Source organism: Gadus morhua, chromosome 9, assembly GCF_902167405.1.
Source record: "Gadus morhua chromosome 9, gadMor3.0, whole genome shotgun sequence".
Classification (NCBI taxonomy): domain Eukaryota; kingdom Metazoa; phylum Chordata; class Actinopteri; order Gadiformes; family Gadidae; genus Gadus; species Gadus morhua.
Window position 1 is genome coordinate 23,360,475 of NC_044056.1, and position 20,323 is coordinate 23,380,797.

Genomic DNA, 20,323 nt, shown 5'->3' on the forward strand with positions numbered 1-20,323 from the left:
TCTTCATATGACTTGACGATTCTATGCCTTTTGTTTTCACAAAAAGAACCGGGGCAGCTGTTACGCTGTGACATTAGTTTTTTAATTGTCTAATACATTCATATAGTTACATATAGTTTGATACATTCTGGTACGCTATGGTAAATATGCTGAACAATATGTATTTCCAAGTATAATGGTTTCTTTGGCCTTCAGGAACACCATTTCACCATTGTTTCAATACTTAAAGAGCGTTTTTACAACATAGTATGTTCCTCTGAAACATGATACAGAAAACATTGAGACAGTTCAAAAATGAATACCGGTGCCGATTCTTCTTGTAGATTAAAGTTAAAGTTGAGGAAGTAACATGCATCTAGGAATACACAAAGCCTTTCCACACAGTACCGATTGGAAACCAAACTATGTACAGTAGTATTACACTTTACACCTCGTAATATTATAAAAAAAACGATGAAATAAAAAATAAATGTACTATTTCGTCACTTCATAAGAAAATAATCATGGCCCTATTATTTCCCTCTCTCCCATACCCAATGCTCACACTCACCACTATAGACAGCTTATTCACACTATACTCCTTATGACAATGCAATTCAAGAAAGAGAAACAACTAATCTGTAGGTGAGAACTGGATGTTCTTTCCAGTGCTTGCGACAGCTCCAAATAAAATGATTTTTCTCCTCTTTTTTTTTTAACTCCCTGTCTATCTCCTCCAACTCGCTAGCCATGCAGAACTAAAGTGGGGCACTTCATGCAGACACAACTCCCCCCTCCCTCCCCCCAGTGCTGGGGGTAATACTGTAAACGGATCTGCTCCTCCCCGGTCCGCGCAGGCGACCGCGCTGCGTCCCCTACGCCCTGAAGCAATGGCCCCGGGGCTCCTCGCCGCCTCGGCACACATCAAAAAGGAGCAGGGTTATGTACACTGTGGGTTCAACATAGCGGACCACGTAAGGCAGCACACACAGTTAGCGACGTGATTTAAGCGTGGCGGTTTGTTTTTTCTTGGTAAACAGCAGCTCGGCCTTGTTGCCTTTATCTTAAACATGGGTGTCGATGTTGGTGTTGTTTTTAATGTTCAGTGGTGTTGATCTTTCATAGCTTGGTGATCAAGTCGACCAAATGGAGCATTATTCCAGGAGTGGTTATTATATGCATGCGCCCACTGGTCTTGTGCGATCGTAGTGAAGGTCTCCTCTATATGTAGATGGGCGTCTCTTGTCCGGTCAGCAGTCTGAACATCACTGCAGGCATTGTCTTCATATTGATCTAGTAGGGAGGCAGAAAGGTGCAGGAGGAAAAGGAAGGCTGCTGATGACTACAGTGAAAGTGAAGTCATTCCCAGTAATCGAGAGCCCAGCCAAAGTTAAGTTATATCAAGATGACATGGTTCACCACCCCGCCTTAAACAGTCCTACCACGTCTGACCTATCACTGACCGATACAGGACTAGATGTTAGGCTCCGGACATCATAAGCTTCTAGATACATATTTCAAAGAATTGGCCCCCCAAGAGAATAACGTGGTAAATAAGGGTAGAAGAGTTTGAAATAAAGATACATCATTATGCAACTTTCTTCTGAATGAAGAAGAAAGTTGGAGGAGGGCTAGAATGATGATGCCTGCATATTTTTTCAAGTTACCCATGGCCATCGAGTAGTCCTGTATCCATATCATGAATTATTGAAAATAGCTAATGGTAGACTGTACAGTTTTTCACTAGTTTAAAAGTCAATGTGTCATCCTTTGGTGTGAACACACCTCAGTGTCCACAGTGTACCTGTAGACATCCTTCTGCCTTGGTTTCCCTAATACTAAAGTAATAAACAGTAGAGTAGAGAGAGGATTGGGGCGGCCTTACCTCGCCCACGGAGACGGACAGCGTTTGGACGATCTTCTCGTGGGCCATGGCTACCACACTCTGCCCGTTGATCTCAATGATTCTGTGGCCGACCCGAACCCCGCCGCGCTCCGCTATTCCGCCACGCATTAGACTGCAAATCTGAAGCACAACAGTCATCACATTGGTTACTTTGAAGTCAAAATAGGGTTATTTTATGTTTAGTATTTTATTTCTGATTCCTATGCAGACGGAAACTTTGCCGTCACTGAATGCCCTTGTGTAAATGTACATTCACAGGAAAGTTCTTTATTTTGTAACTGCATTTCAGGGAGCTCTATGCCTTGTGTCATGTTTATCAAAGCAGATCCAGGGCCCTAAACCATAACCCCATAAACATCCCGCTGAAGTCAGAGTCTCCCAGCCGCTCAGCAGGGAAGCCGTGCCAGGGAGGAGCACTTTGGCTGAGGCTGTAGTTTGTATTGTTTTTAATCTGGTTTGTTTTGGTTCTTAAAACGCACTACATCCACATTAGTCCAACTGATATCAAATGTAAACAGTATGCGTGTGACAAACGGCACGTAATTGAATACATGAAAACTGAATCAAGGAAGTGTCCTGACTTATTGTTATGCAGAGCAAGTGTTATCAAACTATTTTCCCGACACAGGCTATTGAGAGAAATATATAGCATCAGGAGCAGTTACTCAATAACTTACTTATTTACTTACTTGTTATAAGCTAATATCGCAAACAACAAATGTGTTTATGACTGCATAGTTACACTTTTAAATATAATCATTTGTTGTTGAACAAACATATGCTATGCTAACAGAAGTACAGATCATTAGCCTTCACAGATCACAAAAGGCTCCACCTACTGACTCCTGACTGGAATCTCACTGACTGAACCAGTAACTTAAGCAGGGACTGGGAAACCTGGATGGGAGTGACTGGGGAGCAGGCTTAGCCTTAGTGTCGGACAAAGAGCTGGATCCAAGTGGCAGGAATTAATTTCCTGTGCAGAAGCGCGGCCCAGCCGAGTCCACACTCCATGGCAGGATGAGGAGCTGGGTGATGGCCCCCCTAGTGGCCCTCTGTGTGGAGAGGGGCCAGCTGAGGTGGCCGGGGCATCTGTTCAGGATGCGCCCGGGCACTTCCTGCTGGAGGGGCTCCATGTGCGCCCAACTCGGAGGAGATCCCGGGGTTGACCCAGGACACGCTGGAGGGAGGAGGTCTCCCCGGGGGCCTGGGATGTCCAGCCGTCCCACTGGAGCAGGTGGTGGAAGGCCCCAAAGGAGGGGGACCCCGGGCTGCCCTACTTACCTTATCACCCGAGTTAAGGTAAAGTCGATACGGGAAATAAAAGTGGATGGATGGATGGATGGACTTTAGGTGAGACGTGCGTTGACAGGTGCTACTCACAATGCCGTTCTGAACACTGAAGCCCAGCTGGAACTTGAGGTCGGGTCTCTTGATGAGCACGGTGGTGACAGGAGGGCAGCTGACGATGCTCAGCTTCACCTTCACCAGGTTCTTTAACCCCTGAAGGTACACAATAACACAATCACACATCTCTCTCCAACCATAGGTGTCTCCTCAAATACAACCCTCTTCCTGTGTGTATGTGTGCGTGCTGTGCGTCTGTCTGTGTGAGTGCCTGCTTTGTGTTCGACTCCATCGTGAGGATGGGGTCGAATGTGAAAATGCTGGCTTAAAACTCTCGTCTATAAACACACATCCTATGCATCAACCTTTCTAGCCATCATTGGAAACCTAAACGGGGGAAACGTCCCGCGGGACGGACAGAGAGGGAGCCGGCTGAGGGGCTACCTTGATGATACCCTGGCAGGTGGCCAGCGGCAGCCCCACCAGGCTGGTGTCGTTGATGGACATGATCTGGTCGCCCACGCTGAGCCGCCCCGAGCGTGCGGCCGGCCCGCTGTTCAGCATGTTGGCCAGGATGACGGTGGGCAGGATGGAGCCCCAGCCCGACTCCACGATCACCACGCCCAGCATCTCCCCCTTCTGCTTCTCCACGTACAGCTGCACAGCACACAGCACAGCTCAGGGCAAAGCAGGCCGACTGATCGGCTCTTATGGTTTACAGGGCTATACTTTTATCACACAGGCATGTAATCCTATTCTAGTCGTTCCCCCAGATTCAATTATTAACCCTAAAAAAGCATGATATGGGATCTTTAAAGGGAATCAACCATGTTATGAATAATAATTGTTTGTGTTTCGCTGTCCCGGACACATTGTGTTTTTTCCTACCTCTTTACAGTTGTCAGAGTTTGAGAAATGAATGAGGTCATCGTTGTACATCTCCTGGGAGTTGATGATGTCACTGTATTGTTTCTGACTCAGGTCCTTGGGGTTGATGCCATTGGCTCGGAGGAACTCCCTGTAGGCCACGCTGAAGGCCTGACCAATGGACTGAGCGATGAGCTGCGCCTAGAGGAGGCAGGGGGAGGGGCTTAGGGTACACTATTACTCAGCACAAGAGAGGGTAAAGAAAACGCATGTAATCGTCCACTGAACTATATATAGAAACAGAAAACCAGATGCCATACCTTATATGTCATCTCTTTGGGTGTTTTAGTGCTATTTCATTGCTGTGTTTGTGCTGTAATGGTGTGAACACTCACGTCCTCCGACTCAAACACGTAGCAGATCATCCGGTACTGGTTCTTGCCGTCGGCGGAGGACATGGAGGCCTCCGAGTCGTCTTGGAGGGTGCCCTGGGACATACGTCGGCGGGCCATCAGCACCACAATGCTGCCGATGTCTGCGATGTAGGAGATGGTCCGCAAGGCACTGTCCATCATGGTCTCCTGAAGAGCACCAGGGGCAGAAATGGTACAAGGTCATAATCTTTATCCGACCAAAATAAAAACATGTATTACGTTAAGTATTAGTTTCGCTTTTAGTACTTTTAGTGACTCACCTGCGTATCAGCGTTCAGCACCTTGACGGCTTTAGTGGAGATGAAGAGGTCCACCTCAGTGACCATTTGAGAGTCTTCATCTTGACTCTGTGTTGTTTCAAGGATTTCACAGAACAAGGATGATAAACGTGGCCTTCATTTGGTATACGAAGTATGTTTCTATCACAGGTTCAATAATTGGACATTATACTTATACCTTTTATTTAGCAGTCCATATACAAAACAATAACGTGTAACCTTACACTGAAGGTTTCTTCAGTGTAAGGATTTTAAGGATTTTCGTATAAAAGGTGTAATAGCACCATCGTGTGGCGCAACAGTGTATAACACAGGTGTTACCCTATCTGGAGCCAGCCTTTACTGTTAGCCATCTCAAGTGCTCATCTCATCTTGTTCGCTGACCTGGGTCCCTCTCTAGAAGACGCTCACCTTGATGTGGCTGACGGCCTCCTGGGCCTGGGTCATGCGTATGGACTTGGAGGGATTCTTATCGGACAGCACCTGCGTGCAACCCAGGTAGTTAGCCGCGAATATGATCCCATCGATGAGGTCCTCTGGCTCACAGGGGCCTGGGACTAAAGCCACAACAGCAGAAGACACACAGCAGCACATTCTTGTAGTTACATATGGAGCACAAAGCCTGTGTAAATGAAGCTCTACATGTTTGGCATTTACATGTAAGACTGTTACCGTCCACAAAGCTGGGGAAGGCGGCCGTTTCCTGCGTTTTCTGCAAAAGGTGGATATTGATTAGTGCTCTGTAGCATTGGGTCTACACTCATAGCATCGCTGTAGCTTCAGTAACAACAGCACTACCTTCCAGTAGACCATTCATGAGGTTAGGACAATCACATGCCATCACACTCCATCACAAAATCCCAATGTCAAACATTTACATTTTACATTTTACAAATAATGACAATTCACACAATTCACACAATTCACACATTCAAACACTGACGGCTAAGTGAACCACGCAGGGCGACAGCCATCCCGTCAGGAACAGTTAGTGAGGTGTCTTGCTCAGGGAAACCTCTTAACTCAACTATGAGGAGCCGGGGATCGAACTAGCAACCTTCCAGTTACTAGTCTCTACCCCCTGAGCTACTGTGGCCCTTGCACACACATTGTAAACACACACCCATAAAAAGAAGGCACACGTTTCCCAATGTCTGTAAGAACCGCTTACTCCCTTTGTTGAACCTAATATTTACACCAGTCAGGGAGGCCGACCACACATGCCAAAGCTGAGGACCTCACCTGGGGGCTGCTGTTGTTCTCCTCTGGTGGGGGGGGGTCCTGCGGGCACGGGGGCCTGCTGGGCTGCTCGGGCGCCTCCTCGGCCATCGAGGTGGGCTGGCTCCTCTCGCCCTGCGGGACACAATCAACAGGACAAGGAATACTTGAACACAAGGTAATTAACATGGATGCATTATTCATAAAATGGATTTTTGCATTTTTTTTTTTATCTCTGTGTTTGAAAAAGGAATTGAATATGTTTGCAACGTCCCACTTATGTTCCTGTGTGAAACTGGAGGGAGGCTGGTACGGACCGAATGTACCGGCCGTAGCCCGGAACAGGATGTAGAACAGGAGCTTACCTGTGGGTTTCTCTCTTGCTGTCTGGGTCTGTCTGGGAGGGGATCCCTGTGCTGCGCTGGAGCCTCCACCTGCTCCGGGTTCTGTTTGGGGGCCCTGGGGTGACTCTCTTGTTGGTGTGCCGCCCCGTTGTCCAGGGGGGCCGGGGACGGGACGGGGGTCTCTTTGGGAGCCGGGGCCTGCTTGGGGGGGACGTGCCTTGGGGGCGGGGGCTGCCGAGGCGGGGGCTGAGGTCGGCTTTTCACACCGTCGGATCTGGTTTTGGTCCGTGCGACGGCCTTTCTGCCGTCCTTTGGGGCCATCTTTGGATTGGGTTCACCGCTGACGTCAGGTCCTCCTTTGGGGCCCGCGGCTCCGTTCTCAGCCTCCCCGGCTGGGCCCCTCCTCCCTCTCCCATTGCCCGGTCGCCCCTTCTCCCTGGACCCCCGGCCAGCGGCCTCACACACCAGCCGCCTGCTGGCCACTGGCGGCGGCTCGGGGCTCCTGGTGACGGCCGCCCGGTCCTCTCTGAACCTCTCCTCGCCCCTCTTGCCGCCCCGCTGAGCGTCGCTGCAATGGTACACCGCAGGGGCCGCCTCCTCGGGGCCCGTGTCACCGTCCTCCTCTAGGTCCTCCACGAAGCGCACCCCGTCCAGCACCTCCTCTATCTCGTCCGAGTCATCGATGAAGTAGCCCAGCCTCCGGATGGCGTCCGCCTCGCCCCCGCCGCCGTGGGCGTGGCCGTGGCCGTGGCCGTCGCGCTCGCCTCCGGGAGGGGGGGCAGGGAGGGGAGGGGATGGGGGCAGGTGGCGACAGAAGCGAGGGTCGGACGGGCGGGGCGGCTCGGTGTCGGGGCGCGCCTCCTGCCGATGCAGAGGTGGAGAGGGGGGGGGCGTCACGGGGCCGGACAGCCCCTCCCCCGACAGGGTGTGTTCTGCGTAGCTGCCCTCCTCGGAGGAGTACTGGCTGTAGTAGCTCATGTTGACGTGTCCTCCTCCTCCTCCTCCTCCTCCTCCTCCTCGGTTGACGTGCAGGACCTCGTCGTAGTCCTGCTCCACGTCCGAGCCCACGTTGTCGTACTCAGAGCAGGTCTCCGCCTCCTCCATGTTCTCCGACTTCAGGAAGTAGTGAGTGGAAGGGATGGGGGGGGGGGGCTGGCCATGGTCCCCGTGGGTTCTTCTGGAGTGAGCCTGCTCCTCCCTTGCTAGGCTCCTCTGTTCCTCCTGGTGCTCATTCTTCCCCCGGCAGGTGGCAGGGCAGGGCGGAGAGCCGGGAACCAGGACTCTGTTAAGTGTGTCTGGCCTTTTTCCATGTGCCATATCTGGCCCAGTAAGACCACTACGCTAAGCCCTGTGGGGACACCAAACACACAGACAAACAGATTACATTATGGATGACACGGTATGAACAGATATAGACCTTGTTGACTCATATGATGATTTTAATATGAATAATCAATGAGCCAATTAAATGGTTGAAAGGTTAAATTTGATGATGTAATTTAATCATTACAATTTAAACACCACGTCCAGCACAGACCCGTGATCAGTGGCACCCTCACCAAAACAAGAAGGTGCAACAGTGACGTTCAACTGATTGACAGGTTGTTTGTTCATTTCATAATTTGAATAAACAAAAATGACTGCCTGATTATTTTATCCTCTAAAATTTCAAAACCTTTTACAATGTATAACGGACACATCATGGTTCAGAACTAGACTAATAGCAATAGCAATGCCCCAGTATTTTATTTGCAAAACAACACTCAGGCTCCCCAGAAACACAGCCACCCCATCAGACCAAACGGTGTACTCTCCATGGTGCTGAACGGGCTCTGGAGCTCTGATCAATAACAGACATCCCAGTCTTCGGGGATGAACCTTCATATTTGGACGAGATTCTATCAGCCCTCACGCCAAACTTTTGCCGCAACTGCAGGGGTTTGTGGTCCACCTGGTTATGCCACAAAAGTGGACGTCGCGTTTACAAAATCACAGGCTGGGATCATCACCAGATCTTAGATCTCCGCATTTCGGCTCCAACGTATCGAAGGTGATCGCATTGTGCTATCCATCCCCCAAACAGGATGCATCATCGCAACGGTGCAAATTCAGATCGACCTTGATTTAAATATACCGAGATTGCACTATGCTGGCATCTCACTCATGGGGCTGGGGTTCCACCTTAGGGTGCATAGCCAGCACTATTGTCTCGACCAGGACTACCGCAAGCATCACAGGCCTATGCATAGAAAGGTTATCCCCCCCCGCCCCCGCCCCCTCCCCATCATATTATTCAATATGGCAGCACTCACAAACATCGATCTGGACGGCGATCCTCCTCGCTTTTAAAACGCCTGCATCTTGATCTGTCTGGACGGGAGGTGTGGGAATAAAAGGTGCGCCCTGGAATCTGTGTAGATACACCCCCACTCCTGTGCGGTGTTGCCAGATTGGGACAGATTTCCCGCCCAATCTGGCAACCCTGGCTGCAGCGCACTGCAGCCAGGGTTGCCAGATTGGGCGTAGCGGAGAAGCGAACACATATCGGGCTCCTTGTTTTCACTTCTCGCTTCAACCTCCAGTCCGCTGATAACGAATCACGAAAACGAATATTCGATTAAAAAAAAGGAAGGGTAAAAAACCTGAGAAGGAATGAAAAAAATGGAGGCACCTAAAATGTCCCTTTGTCGTTAATATGTGTTCAAGGTGCTCTTTCTAAATTATTAATGTTGATTATTAAGTATGGTAAAAAACGGTTTAACATAGTGTCGCTCACCTTCTTCCTTAATGCATCGTAAACAACGATTATTTTTGAGATACTTGTTTTAGATGAGCTTTATAGAAAAAGACCAACGTTTATTTTTAGTTTTTAGAAGCTGGGTTGTGGAAGTTGATCTGTGGTCGACCACTACAGTCTGTCCACGCTCTGCGCTCTGCTGGTCGTCTGAGGCGCGGTACAGAATGAGCTAGCTTCTGTTGTTGTTATGGTGTCGTTTAGTGAATGAGTATCCGTCTAATTAGCCAGAAATCGAAAAAAACATTGTTCATATGTATAGACTATCTCTAAAATATCAGCATTTAATCAAAGCGAAGATGAATACGATTTTTCTTTAGTTATAGCGGAACACATGTCCATGTAGCGGTAACTTTGAATCTCTTTTCCCCATTGGTGGACCAAGCAGTGGGTCTACGTCCACCTTCCAACATGAGTGAAAGAAACAAACCCAGAAACCGTTTATCCCTGTCTAAGGGTAAGAAGAAAGGAAACCAAAGTGATAAATCATCCACCAGTGTAACGACTCCAATCACCTCGTTCTTTAAGAACACGCCCCCACCGGACGTGGCCTGTCCTCTGTGCGGCCAGCTGGTACCCAGGTTCAGCATCAACCATCACATCGACTTGCAGTGCAAGAACTTCCAGAGAGCAGACGATGCTGCCCCAGCAGGTAATGATTCCCTTGTACCTCGTAAAGAACTGTCCCCCAAAGTAAATGGCGTTAAATCACCTGCCCGAGACTTATCCTCTCAGTCTGAAGAGAACAAGGAGACCAAAACAAGTCCTTATTTTAAAAAGCACCGCACTAGACAGATGACGCGAGAGAAAAGCAATTCGTCAGTGGTGAGACAGATCGACCTTGGTGCTCTCTCCTCCAAGATGTGTAGAATACGTGAACATGGGGAGAGCAGAAAGATACCAGATACAGATGGATGTAACTCGGAGCTGAGTGGTTCACAGAAAGAAAATCTGTGTGATGGTCTCGATGACAGCGAAGTCTGCTCAAAAACCACTGATCTGACATCACGGGTTAGCCATAGTGAGATGAACTGTATCTCAATAACAAGCCCACAGTGTCTAGCAAATGAACACATAATGGCAGTAAAAAAGTCTGCAGAAGTGACCATCAATCCAGTATTTTCTCCGGGGCCCTCTTCTTCCTCTAAGAGAAAAGCAGAACTTCCCGGGACGTCCATGGATAAAATGCCAGTTTCTAGCAAAAAACCTAAACGCGAGGGGATAAGTATCGAATCAAACATGCTGATCTCCAGCCAAGAGCAAACAGAGATCTCTGACACCAGCAACAAACAAAAGGAGCCGTATACAGCTTCTGGCTTACGGAATAAACAACAGAAAGTCCACGAGAAAGTGGATAAAAGCTTGGATGGAGCTGAAACGTCTGAACATAGCGCTTTCGAACCCAGCAAGGACTCTGAAAGTAATAGCTCCAGATTACCGTACTACCTCCGTAACTTCCGGACCGTTCTAAAGGCGGTGCTGGAGAACGAGGACGACAGAAAGCTCTTTAACCAGGAGGACCTGTCGTCGATACAGGCCTTTGAAAAACTCTCAGGTAACTTTAAATACAATGTTTAATTTCTTTATCGTTTACCATAGCTTCACTCACGCCTATTTCCCTTTCAAAAGTCATGGGACAGAAGCTGTACGTGAGATTGTTTCAAAGGAAACTGAAATGGCTCCAAGTTAATCGGCTGGATTATGAAGAAATATCCAAGGATCTGGGACCCGTCGCTCAAGAGCTGGTGGATTGTGGCTTCTTAGAGAAAGGTTTATGAAATCACAAATGAATTGCACATCACAATATAATTAACCTTATTATTAAATGTTTCATGTGGTAATAAACGTTGGTTTTCCGGACCCTTCCTTGTTGCAGAGAGTGACCTGCAGGATCTGGGTGAGGCTCTTGACCTCCTCCTGGCCCCAGATCTCAAAAGTATTGCAAAGACCTTCCACCTGAGCAGCTCGGTGACTCAGAAGCAGCAGCTGGTGGAAGGACTTCGGCGTCTGAGCCGTCAGAAGTCCCTCTTCAGCCTGGCCGCCGGTCAAAACAACATCGGAGCCGTCATTCTTAAGAGGTCTGAACAAAAGAGCATCCAGGGATCATTCAATCCACAGGTCGGTTCACTCCCACTAGTAGAGCACACTGAATGATCCTCCATGAACCTACAGGGCGAAGCAGCTGGCAGGCTCCTGTGTGCGTCTGCGTCGAGGTCCCCGGGCTGTGTTCTCCAGAGTGCTGCTGCTGTTCTCTCTGACGGACGGCGTGGAGGAGGAGGAGATGGGCTCCGGGGGCCAGGGCCAGCTGTACACCATCCTACTGGTCAACTCCGGCCGCATGGCCTTCCCTGACTACACCATGCAGCGCAGCGCCAGCCTCTTCCAGGACAGGGATGACCTTATAAGGTGGGCTGCTGCCGCCAGAAATGGCACTTGAGTTTTGTAATTTTGTGATAGTGTATTTTCTTCATCTTAAATGGTGCTTTATTGTAAATTTATTTCATTTTAAATGGTTTTCTCCCCATTTCCACGGTAACAATCATTGTTTATCCTGTTAAATATATCAAAAATATATATAAATATATGTCATATTTAAACAAAGTATCAATGTTAAAATATTAATGAAATATATAATATATTCAGTCTAAGAAATTGTGATATTTAATTTGATTATTATATAAATAAATTAGAGATCCTGAATAGTTATAGTAAAATGACATGCATATTCATGATTTGAACTTGACTCAACCTGCTGAGGGCAGGTATGAGGCCGCCATGCGGGCCCTACAGGAGGTGATCACGGCAATGCAGGGGGGCCAGTGGGAGGAGGCCTCTGACCTTTACAAAGCAGCCAAGAACACCTGGCAGGAACTGGGAAACACCCTCGACCTCAGGTGAGCACTACACACACCATGCCATCTACTGATCGTATCAGGCAGGCAGGATAGTCCAGTGGTCATGGTTTTTGGTTCGAACCCCAAAGTCCACAGCCTACCTGCAGGCATCATTGAGCAACACCCCAGACCCCTAGCATATTGAAATGTATCCGAAAAGTATTCTCTGCAACTCTGTTACTTGCCTTTGAAAAATGAAAGCTCAGACGCGCTGATTTGGAATTTGGCCCCATATGTCGTCATAAGGGGCCAGGTTACCTCCCTTTTCTCTGCTTTGCCCGCTCAGAGAATTTGGCCCACCACTGAGACAATGACAAGACAATTAGCGTCACGTGTGTGTGTGTGTGCCCCGCGGCGGTGGTTCTCCGCGTCGCTAGTTCTCGGCGACGGTGGTTCTCCGGCGCTGGTGCCTCGGCACTGGGGCTCCGGCGGGAGACAATCCCGGGCAACAATCGCTTTCTCCTCCATGCCGCGCTCAATCTGGACTCCAGGGAATCAAAGCCAAAGTTCCTTTCCCCCAATTTCCCCAAAACCCCCACTTCTAGTCTCGTAACTGTGGTAGTGCCGGTGTCACAACGAATTCTGCGACCCACCGAAAAGTGTGACCCCAGGGGGCGCTTTTGCACATTTTCTGCAACATGCACGCAGCACTAGTTTGTAGTAGACAGACATGAAGTCGGATAAACGTGAGGATCCCCCCACCCCCTCACCTTGTTATTAAATGTGCTAAATAAATAGTTTTGATTTGATTAGCATTTAACAGACCCATACAATGGATAGGGCGTTTAGTACGGTCAGTTGATTCATTCCCCATAAAAACCTGCAGTCAGTTTTTAATTAGTGGATTTACCTTTGAGCATTTCCTATTGTATGCTACTGTGTAAAATGCTTTTTAGAATTAACGTTTGTATCAAGAAAGGAAAGACCCGCCCCCTGTGGTCACACTTCTCGGTGAGTCGCAGAATTCGGTGTAACACCGGGAGTCCGCAAACGGCAACAATCCCTTTCTCCTCCATGTTGCCGCTCAGTCTGTACTTCAGATTGACGTGGAAGTGGAAGAACCAGAGACGTCGGAGAACCCGACGCAGTCGTTTGAGATTCATAATATCATCCGGAGGCACACACAGCTTTTGGCCGTGATAATATATATTATATTTTATAGATATCTATATTTTATATTATATTATTTATATACAGAGCTCCAGGTACCCGGAGTGTTTTAGAATAGTTACAGAACACGGCCAAAAGCTGTGTGCGCCTCCGGATGATATTATGAATCCGAGCCATTACGTTACATCCACTGTAAACACCAGCGCATGGTACCCTGACCGCAAGCTGCTCGGGGCCACACCTCCACCCTCCACCTTGACCCGCCTCTAAAAAACGGCACGTTTGTGGAAAGCTCATTGTGGGACTGGCTCGCAGTGGCTGTAATTCTGCACCAAGGCTGAATTTCTAGAACATCTTCAAATACTGTATAAGGGGCCCACTAATACCTATATAACAGCATCCGTAAAGTAGCATGCCATGGGACCTTTAATGGTTGAATTGTAATAAAAGTTTACACACAGCAAGTTCAATATCTTTATTGTCCCCATTGGGAGATGAGTTGGGCAGCTAAAAGTTGGACACATTCAGCACCATACACATCCCACTGGATTAGCCAAGACAAGACAAGGACATCAACATGAGGTTCAAATAAAAGCACAACGACAAGACGCCAACACATCATTACCAGTAGTCAGCGATAAACTAAACCAATGGCCACAGGGACAGAGGGGTTCATGGGCCTGGTTGGCTTCCCCCATGGCAGTCTGGAGGCCTGGCCCAAGGGGAGCAAGGTAAACTCTCCCTGCAGGGGGTGGCCTGGACAGTCCAGGACGGCATGGGCCTTCCTGAGAACATGCCTATTAATGATACCCTTCAGCAGGTCCTATCCCCGCCCAATGATCTTTTACTGACCACTGTCACCAGTATAGTATAGCTGGTCGATTTATATTACAAAGGGTCAGGTTTAAACCAGGCCACCTTACAAAATGTCGCAAAAGATTAAATAAAATTCTTAACAGAGATAACGGTTCATAACAGTATTACGCCCTCTAATTCTTTATAAGAAATATAACCAATGCTCCAACTTGTTGCAAATGGTTTCAGTGTTGAACTCAAAACGTAGTTCAATGTCAATAACAGTCAAGGTATGTATCATTTTTTCACAATCTGTATGTCAGTGCCAGCCCGTGATGTTCAGCTCTAACTGGAGGTTAGCAAGTTGCTTCTCTGCCAGCAGGTGGGGCTGGATATGTTAAAAGCCAACGAGAAGTCAATCCACAGAAGTCTACTATGTTGGTTAAGCAGATGGAGCGGTGTGAGAGTAGCATCTATCACCCCTCTCCCTGCTATGTGGGGGAACTGGAAAGGATGATGCAGGCTGTCCTAAAATTCTTTTACAAATCTGTTTCATTAAGAGGGTTTTTGGTTATTTTCAATGAAAGAAAAATGTGAAAGTCTTAGGAACACTCCCACACACATGAATCTATGTCATATCAGCAGTGAAAAAGAATCAAGTTAAAAGACTGTTGCCATCGTCAAGCTGCTCACCTGTACTTCTTATAACCATTAATAGCTAAGACCTTGTTGTTGCCCCCATCACATGACCCTGTCTTTGTTTTCAGCCACCTGTGTTTTCAGCTGCTACCTCTATTTTACCCTTGTACTTAAGTTAAGTTTTCTTTATCTCTACCCTCAACGATCATACCCCTCTCAACAAAAGCAGACTGACACTTACCATGTCAGGTTCGAAGGGACAGTGTTTAAGAGGGGATAACAGAGACCAATGGCAATGTAACTTCACACGGCGTCGTCTGTCAATGAATCAATACTTGCTGGCAGTAGGTGGACCGTGTTGTGATCTGGGGATCTTCTATGCCACCTCAATGGAGCCAAAGGTTCAAGCTCGTGCTGTTCAGAGTATTATGTATAAAGTTAGTCGTCAGTAAGATAGATTACAACAAATCTTTAACTGAGAATCTTTGGTTGGCATTTAGAAGTGGATACAGTGACAGTTTTGAGGTGAAACTCTGGGAAGGTAGACCGTCTCACGGATTCAGATAGAAGCTCAAAGGCCTGTATACTCAGTCTTTTCACAAACCATGAAGTTGTTGCACCATCGCTGGTTGATTGTAAAGGCATGCATCGCCACTCAGAGACTTTCCCGTCTATATACGGGAAAGTATACACAGTATATATTAGATATTAGGAATATCTAATCCTCGTACATCAAATTCAGAGTCCAGATCTCCGACACCACGTCTGGTTGAAGGCCATGAGACAGAGATCCATGAATTTGTCGGGGTTCTTCATGTAAGTTTGCACCTCGTCTGGCTTTTTTTTTAAGGACTGTCGTTCGCCCAAAGAATAGACGGGAGAGGATAGGTTTTTTCCTCTTGTCGTCTTTTATGGTATTGTTCCAAATTCCCCCAAAGTTGGTGTCATTAAATATCAGATCAACAGGATTGTTCACTGAACTCCATTCAAAGGGAGCAAGATATCACAGGGGTGTTGAATCATATTAGTCAGTCCCCGAATACAACTCAGGGAAGTAAATTCAATGACATGGATAAGGATCTCCGTTTCTCACCTGTCATCAGTTAAATCCACTGCGCTCAAACTTGGAATCCTTCAGGACATCTACAACGATAAAACAGGGTTCGATAAAACCCCTTCCTGTACCGATGGCACTGCTAACCCTTCGTTGTGTTGTGCCAGTCACCAGGAGCAGCCCCTTCCTGTAACGATGGCACTGCTAACTCTTTGTTGTGTTGTGCCAGTCACCAGGAGCAGCCCCTTCCTGTACCGATGGTACTGCTAACTCTTTGTTGTGTTGTGCCAGTCACCAGGAGGAGAACTGCCTGTAACCATGGCACTGCTAACTCTTTGTTGTGTTCTGTCAGTCACCAGGAGCAGCTGCCTGTGTTCTTGCGGTGCTTCACCACCGGCTGGGCCTACACTCGCATCCTCTCCCGAGGGGTGGAGATCCTGCAGAGGCAGCGCTGCTATAAGGTTTGCTCCGTAGCTTCTGTTCTTTTAGCCTGACAGCAAAGATCCTCCATATGTGTCCATTGGTTCCAAGCACAACCAACAACACTGAGGATGCCAGTGGAATGATGGAGGCGATAATTAGGTATCCATCAGCTGCACTGAGGTACATGATGTGTTGTAGGAGGCGGTAGAGGAGCTGCGGTCTCTACTAGCTCAGACGGTGTACTGTCCTGACAGCCGGGGACGCTGGTGGGACAGACTGGCTCTGAACCTCCAGCAGCACCTCAAGAGACCCGAGCAGGTGAGCAACAATGGGTTATACGGTAGGCGTAAGTTAAAAGTAGCTGTTAAAGTAGCTTAAGTATATTTTACTGGGTTTAAGTGGAATCTTTAAGGAAGATTTGTGGCAGGCAGTTGTTATCTACCATTATAGAGCTACATCATGTTGTGATCACAAATATAAATTAGGTACGCAGTTGTTACTGTATTTATAACCCACTATGAATGCAATTGGATGCAGTGCCTTCACCTAATATTCAATTCTATTCTCACAAGGTTTTTAAGTAACTTTAATTCCAATATATTTAATTGAATACAGGCGAGGAGTTACTATATTCAAATAAGTATCATTTAATGAACATGGATAATAGATAAGGGGCTCCCCGAAAACCAAATAGAAGGGGCCTGTATAAATAAAGAATGGGGTTACTGGCCTCATGAGGGGAGAGCTTGGGCTTTGGTAATGCGAGGAGGGAAGGCGGGGGGGTTTGGAGTAGACAGGGATGTTAGCAACTCTGTAGCACTGAAGCACACTCACGAGGAGAGACACTGGAAATGGAGAAAGAACCGGAGGAAACAGTAAACGTCAGCCCATCCTTGACTTACTCAGTCACAGTTCATCACTCAGGTTAAACACATACCGTAACTCAATACAAGTCATTACCGTCCAACTGGATAATTGTTATCAGAGAATATAAATTATGTGAATAAACTGTTAGAAATATCGTAACATGGCTCTGCCAAAACTCCTGCAACTTTTCTCCTCAGACTCAGGCTCTCTCTCTTATATTTTCATGGCCCTGTTTGTTTGCTCCCCCTCCTTGCTTCATGAATACAGGCGATTTGTGCCATCAGAGATGGGTTGGCTGACCCCCTGGTGAGGACAGGTCATCAGTTGTCACTTCACCAGAGAGCAGTCCGGATGAAGGAGTCTCCTAGCATGAAGAAACACGTTGTGAAGCTCAAAGAGCTGCCTACTATCAACGTCACCGATGTCCCACATGTATGTTTGAAGCCCACATGTGGTCGTGGTCACAACTGGGGTTTCTTCATTAGATATTGCTTAGCCTGCATGTCACTTTTTCAAGAGTAAAACCCATCCATGTATGGCTTAATTTACCCAGTGAATGCTTTTCTCTATGAATCAATAAGGAATAATTTTGAACAACAATGATTCAGTTCAACCTTAAAGGGTTTTGCCGGCTTGCTAGACCCCAGGTTAATTGTTGTAAAGGGTAATTAATAAATCTATTATTGGTCAGGTTGTTCAACTCAACCCCTCTCACTGATTACAAGGAATCCAGCCATTGACATCATTCTATACCAAATGAGTGTTTAGCAGCACTTAGTTAAATGTATTTATGTTGTGTCCTGCCCAAGTAAGTGCATACAAACTGCCCTGACTAGGGTATTATATTTCTATATTCTCTCCAAAAGGGCCCACAAACGAACAATTCCAAGTTTTGAATCTGCCACTACAAGCCTCTTTGCATGCTCACCTATTTAGAGACGGAGAGGCATGCATTTAGGATTCTTGTAAGTGTAATGTCACGAGCAGGTCGGTGTATTTAGGATCGAAATGTGGATGATTTTTTGCTTCGATCCAACGATTGCAATATACTGCCTCAGTTGGGGAAAAGTTCAATTTGTGCTCAGTTGAAAGTCTCGTTTTCCGTGCATTCATACAAATGGACCTGGAACTGAGCACTCATTTAGATTCACGAGTGATCAGTTATGCTGTGTTCTAATCAGTTAAAAAACACCCCTCATCTGAGCTGCTCTGCACTCAGAATTCTGAATCATCTCAATGCCTCTAACTCTGCCACCATCTTCGCTCAGAACACTAACTGCACACCTCTGTCTCAAAGTCTGTGAGCATGCACAATGGCGTGTGAACACAGAATCGAAACGTATGGATTTGTTCATCGGTCTGCCCTATTGAAGGGAACAACCTAGCCAGGGCAGTTTGTATGCGCTTTCTGTTGTTAGACAAAACATACATACAGCTGTGGGAGCTGCCAAAGACTAATTTGGAAAATAATGTCAATGGCTCACCAACGGCCCAATTTCCGAATGTTTGTACTCAGCTAATGGTGAGTTGAACAAAAATAAATGCTGATTTACATCTCGACATAGATAATGTCTTGAACATGATTTGAACATGAAATGATGTACCTGTGGTTCTCTGTTTTTTTTTTTTGTTCTGTTGCACTGGTCTCCTTCAGGTGACTATCCGAGGTCAGCTGTTTCCACACGAGGGGGGCACAGGGAAGAACGTTTTCCTCATGCCTGCAGACCAGGAAGGAGAGCACAGCAATGCCACCATCATGTGCTCCGTGGAAGAGCTGTCGCTGGCACACTACTGCAGGCAAGGGTTTGACCAAGGTAGGCATGGCTGCTCCCCATCCATCCCTCCATCCTGACCATCAAACTGTAAGTAAGTGTTTCTATCATGCCGGTTATAGGGATCCATGGCGAGGGTTCAACATTCTCAACCCTGTTTGGTCTTCTATTATGGGATGTCATTTTCATGGAGGGTATTCCAGATGTTTTCCGAAATCCCTACCAGGTGTGTATAATACAATTATCTTCTATTCATGTTGAACTACATAAATTCACCAATTTGAATGAACACAAAATTGCCACAAACCTATTAACCTGTCATCTCCTCTCGCAGACATGTCCGTTGGACCTTTTCACAGATTGTTTCTATGGGAACCGGAGAGATTCTATTGAGACACGTGTGCAGCTGCTTCGTGAAGCTTCAGTGGAAGTGCTGCATAGCATGATGGAAGACGTGTGGACATGTCACATGGGCAAAGCGTGTTCACTGGTCAACTGGGAGTGCTTCGCTAGCCTGCAACAGGCACAGGTAAGGATCTGAGAGGTATTATACGTCGTACCATAGTCAGTTTGTTTATGAAACTACTGCTTGGAACGAGCAAGAGAGTGGATTTGGGCGAGCAGCACACCACGTGCTCACAATATTCTCCTTAATGCACATTCATCATCTAACAATTTCAAGAGCAGATCTAATGACGGAGGTATTTTTGTCTAATGTGTCCTTTAACAGGTAGAAGTGGCCATAGGGAGTCTTTAATAACCTAATACTTAATGTGTATTGTCTTGGCAGAGTCTGGTGTCATGCATGGGAGGAGCTTTCTTGGCTGGTATGATCACACGCATGGCAAAGGATTACAGGCATTGCCGAGCAGGTCTGCCAGACCTAGTGGTGTGGAGCACATCGGCCAACAGCTACAAAGTGAGATGGCATCCAAGTTAAACTCTCTGTTAAGCTTTCGGTTTTGTTTCTAGTGTTAATGTTGCAACTCCTTGAACTCAGATAGGTTTGTTAGCCAAGGGTCAAAGTGCATGGCCCAAGACTGAACCCTGTGCATTGATGGGAAGCCCTTTTCTGTGCATTGTTTCCAGTTGGTGGAGGTGAAGGGCCCGAGCGACCGGCTGTCCCAGAAGCAGCAGATCTGGCTGGACGAGCTTCAGAAGCTGGGGGCGGACGTGGAGGTTTGCCATGTGACCGCCATCGGAGCTAAAGGATTCGCTGTTGAAGGAAAATAGTGCCATGGTATTTTATTGTATTGTCTTTAAACTGGGCAGAAGCTTACTATTTGTGTGCTATTAAGGACAATTGATGCCATCAGTAGCAAAAGTCTGTTCAACTATAATGTAATAATAATAAAGTTTGATATTAGGAATAAGCTGTGATTCAAATTGAAATTGAAAAAAATATTTGATGTTGATGATCATATATATATGAGGATTTGTTAAACAAAAATGTATTGTCTTACATTGTTCTTACTTTCCATGTAGAAAAAAGATCATGCCATTAAACACTATTTTCTAGTTGGACCTCCATGTCATTTAACACTACTCTGTAACAAATATAATCCTACATTTTTTACCACTATAACCACTCCATTGAAAATG

General features: G+C 46.9%; 2 protein-coding genes across 3 annotated transcripts; one reads left to right on the forward strand and one right to left on the reverse strand.

Moving 5' to 3' along the window:
• Positions 1-60: 60 nt before the first annotated feature.
• apba2a (amyloid beta (A4) precursor protein-binding, family A, member 2a) lies at positions 61-8,824 on the reverse strand. 2 transcript variants are annotated; one of them, XM_030367151.1, is made up of 12 exons: positions 8,686-8,824; positions 6,395-7,721; positions 6,054-6,164; positions 5,484-5,523; positions 5,223-5,368; positions 4,794-4,880; positions 4,495-4,680; positions 4,121-4,300; positions 3,677-3,889; positions 3,269-3,388; positions 1,865-2,005; positions 61-1,272 (listed from the first exon to the last, which is right to left on the reverse strand). In XM_030367151.1, the coding sequence occupies exons 2-12, from the start codon at positions 7,688-7,690 to the stop codon at positions 1,201-1,203; spliced, it is 2,592 nt and encodes an 863-aa protein (XP_030223011.1). In that variant the 5' UTR covers positions 7,691-7,721; positions 8,686-8,824; the 3' UTR covers positions 61-1,200. The 2 variants fall into 2 exon arrangements, with proteins under 2 accessions (XP_030223011.1, XP_030223010.1); XM_030367150.1 differs by having other exon boundaries at positions 5,469-5,523.
• Positions 8,825-9,110: 286 nt separating this feature from the next.
• On the forward strand, positions 9,111-20,239 carry fan1 (FANCD2 and FANCI associated nuclease 1). Its single transcript, XM_030366688.1, has 13 exons — positions 9,111-10,722; positions 10,797-10,937; positions 11,044-11,245; positions 11,340-11,573; positions 11,930-12,061; positions 16,012-16,120; positions 16,281-16,400; positions 17,217-17,381; positions 18,604-18,763; positions 18,844-18,947; positions 19,056-19,250; positions 19,512-19,640; positions 19,811-20,239. Exons 1-13 carry the CDS (start codon positions 9,579-9,581, stop codon positions 19,952-19,954), a joined length of 2,979 nt encoding a protein of 992 aa, XP_030222548.1. The 5' UTR covers positions 9,111-9,578; the 3' UTR covers positions 19,955-20,239.
• The last annotated feature ends 84 nt before the right edge of the window (positions 20,240-20,323 follow it).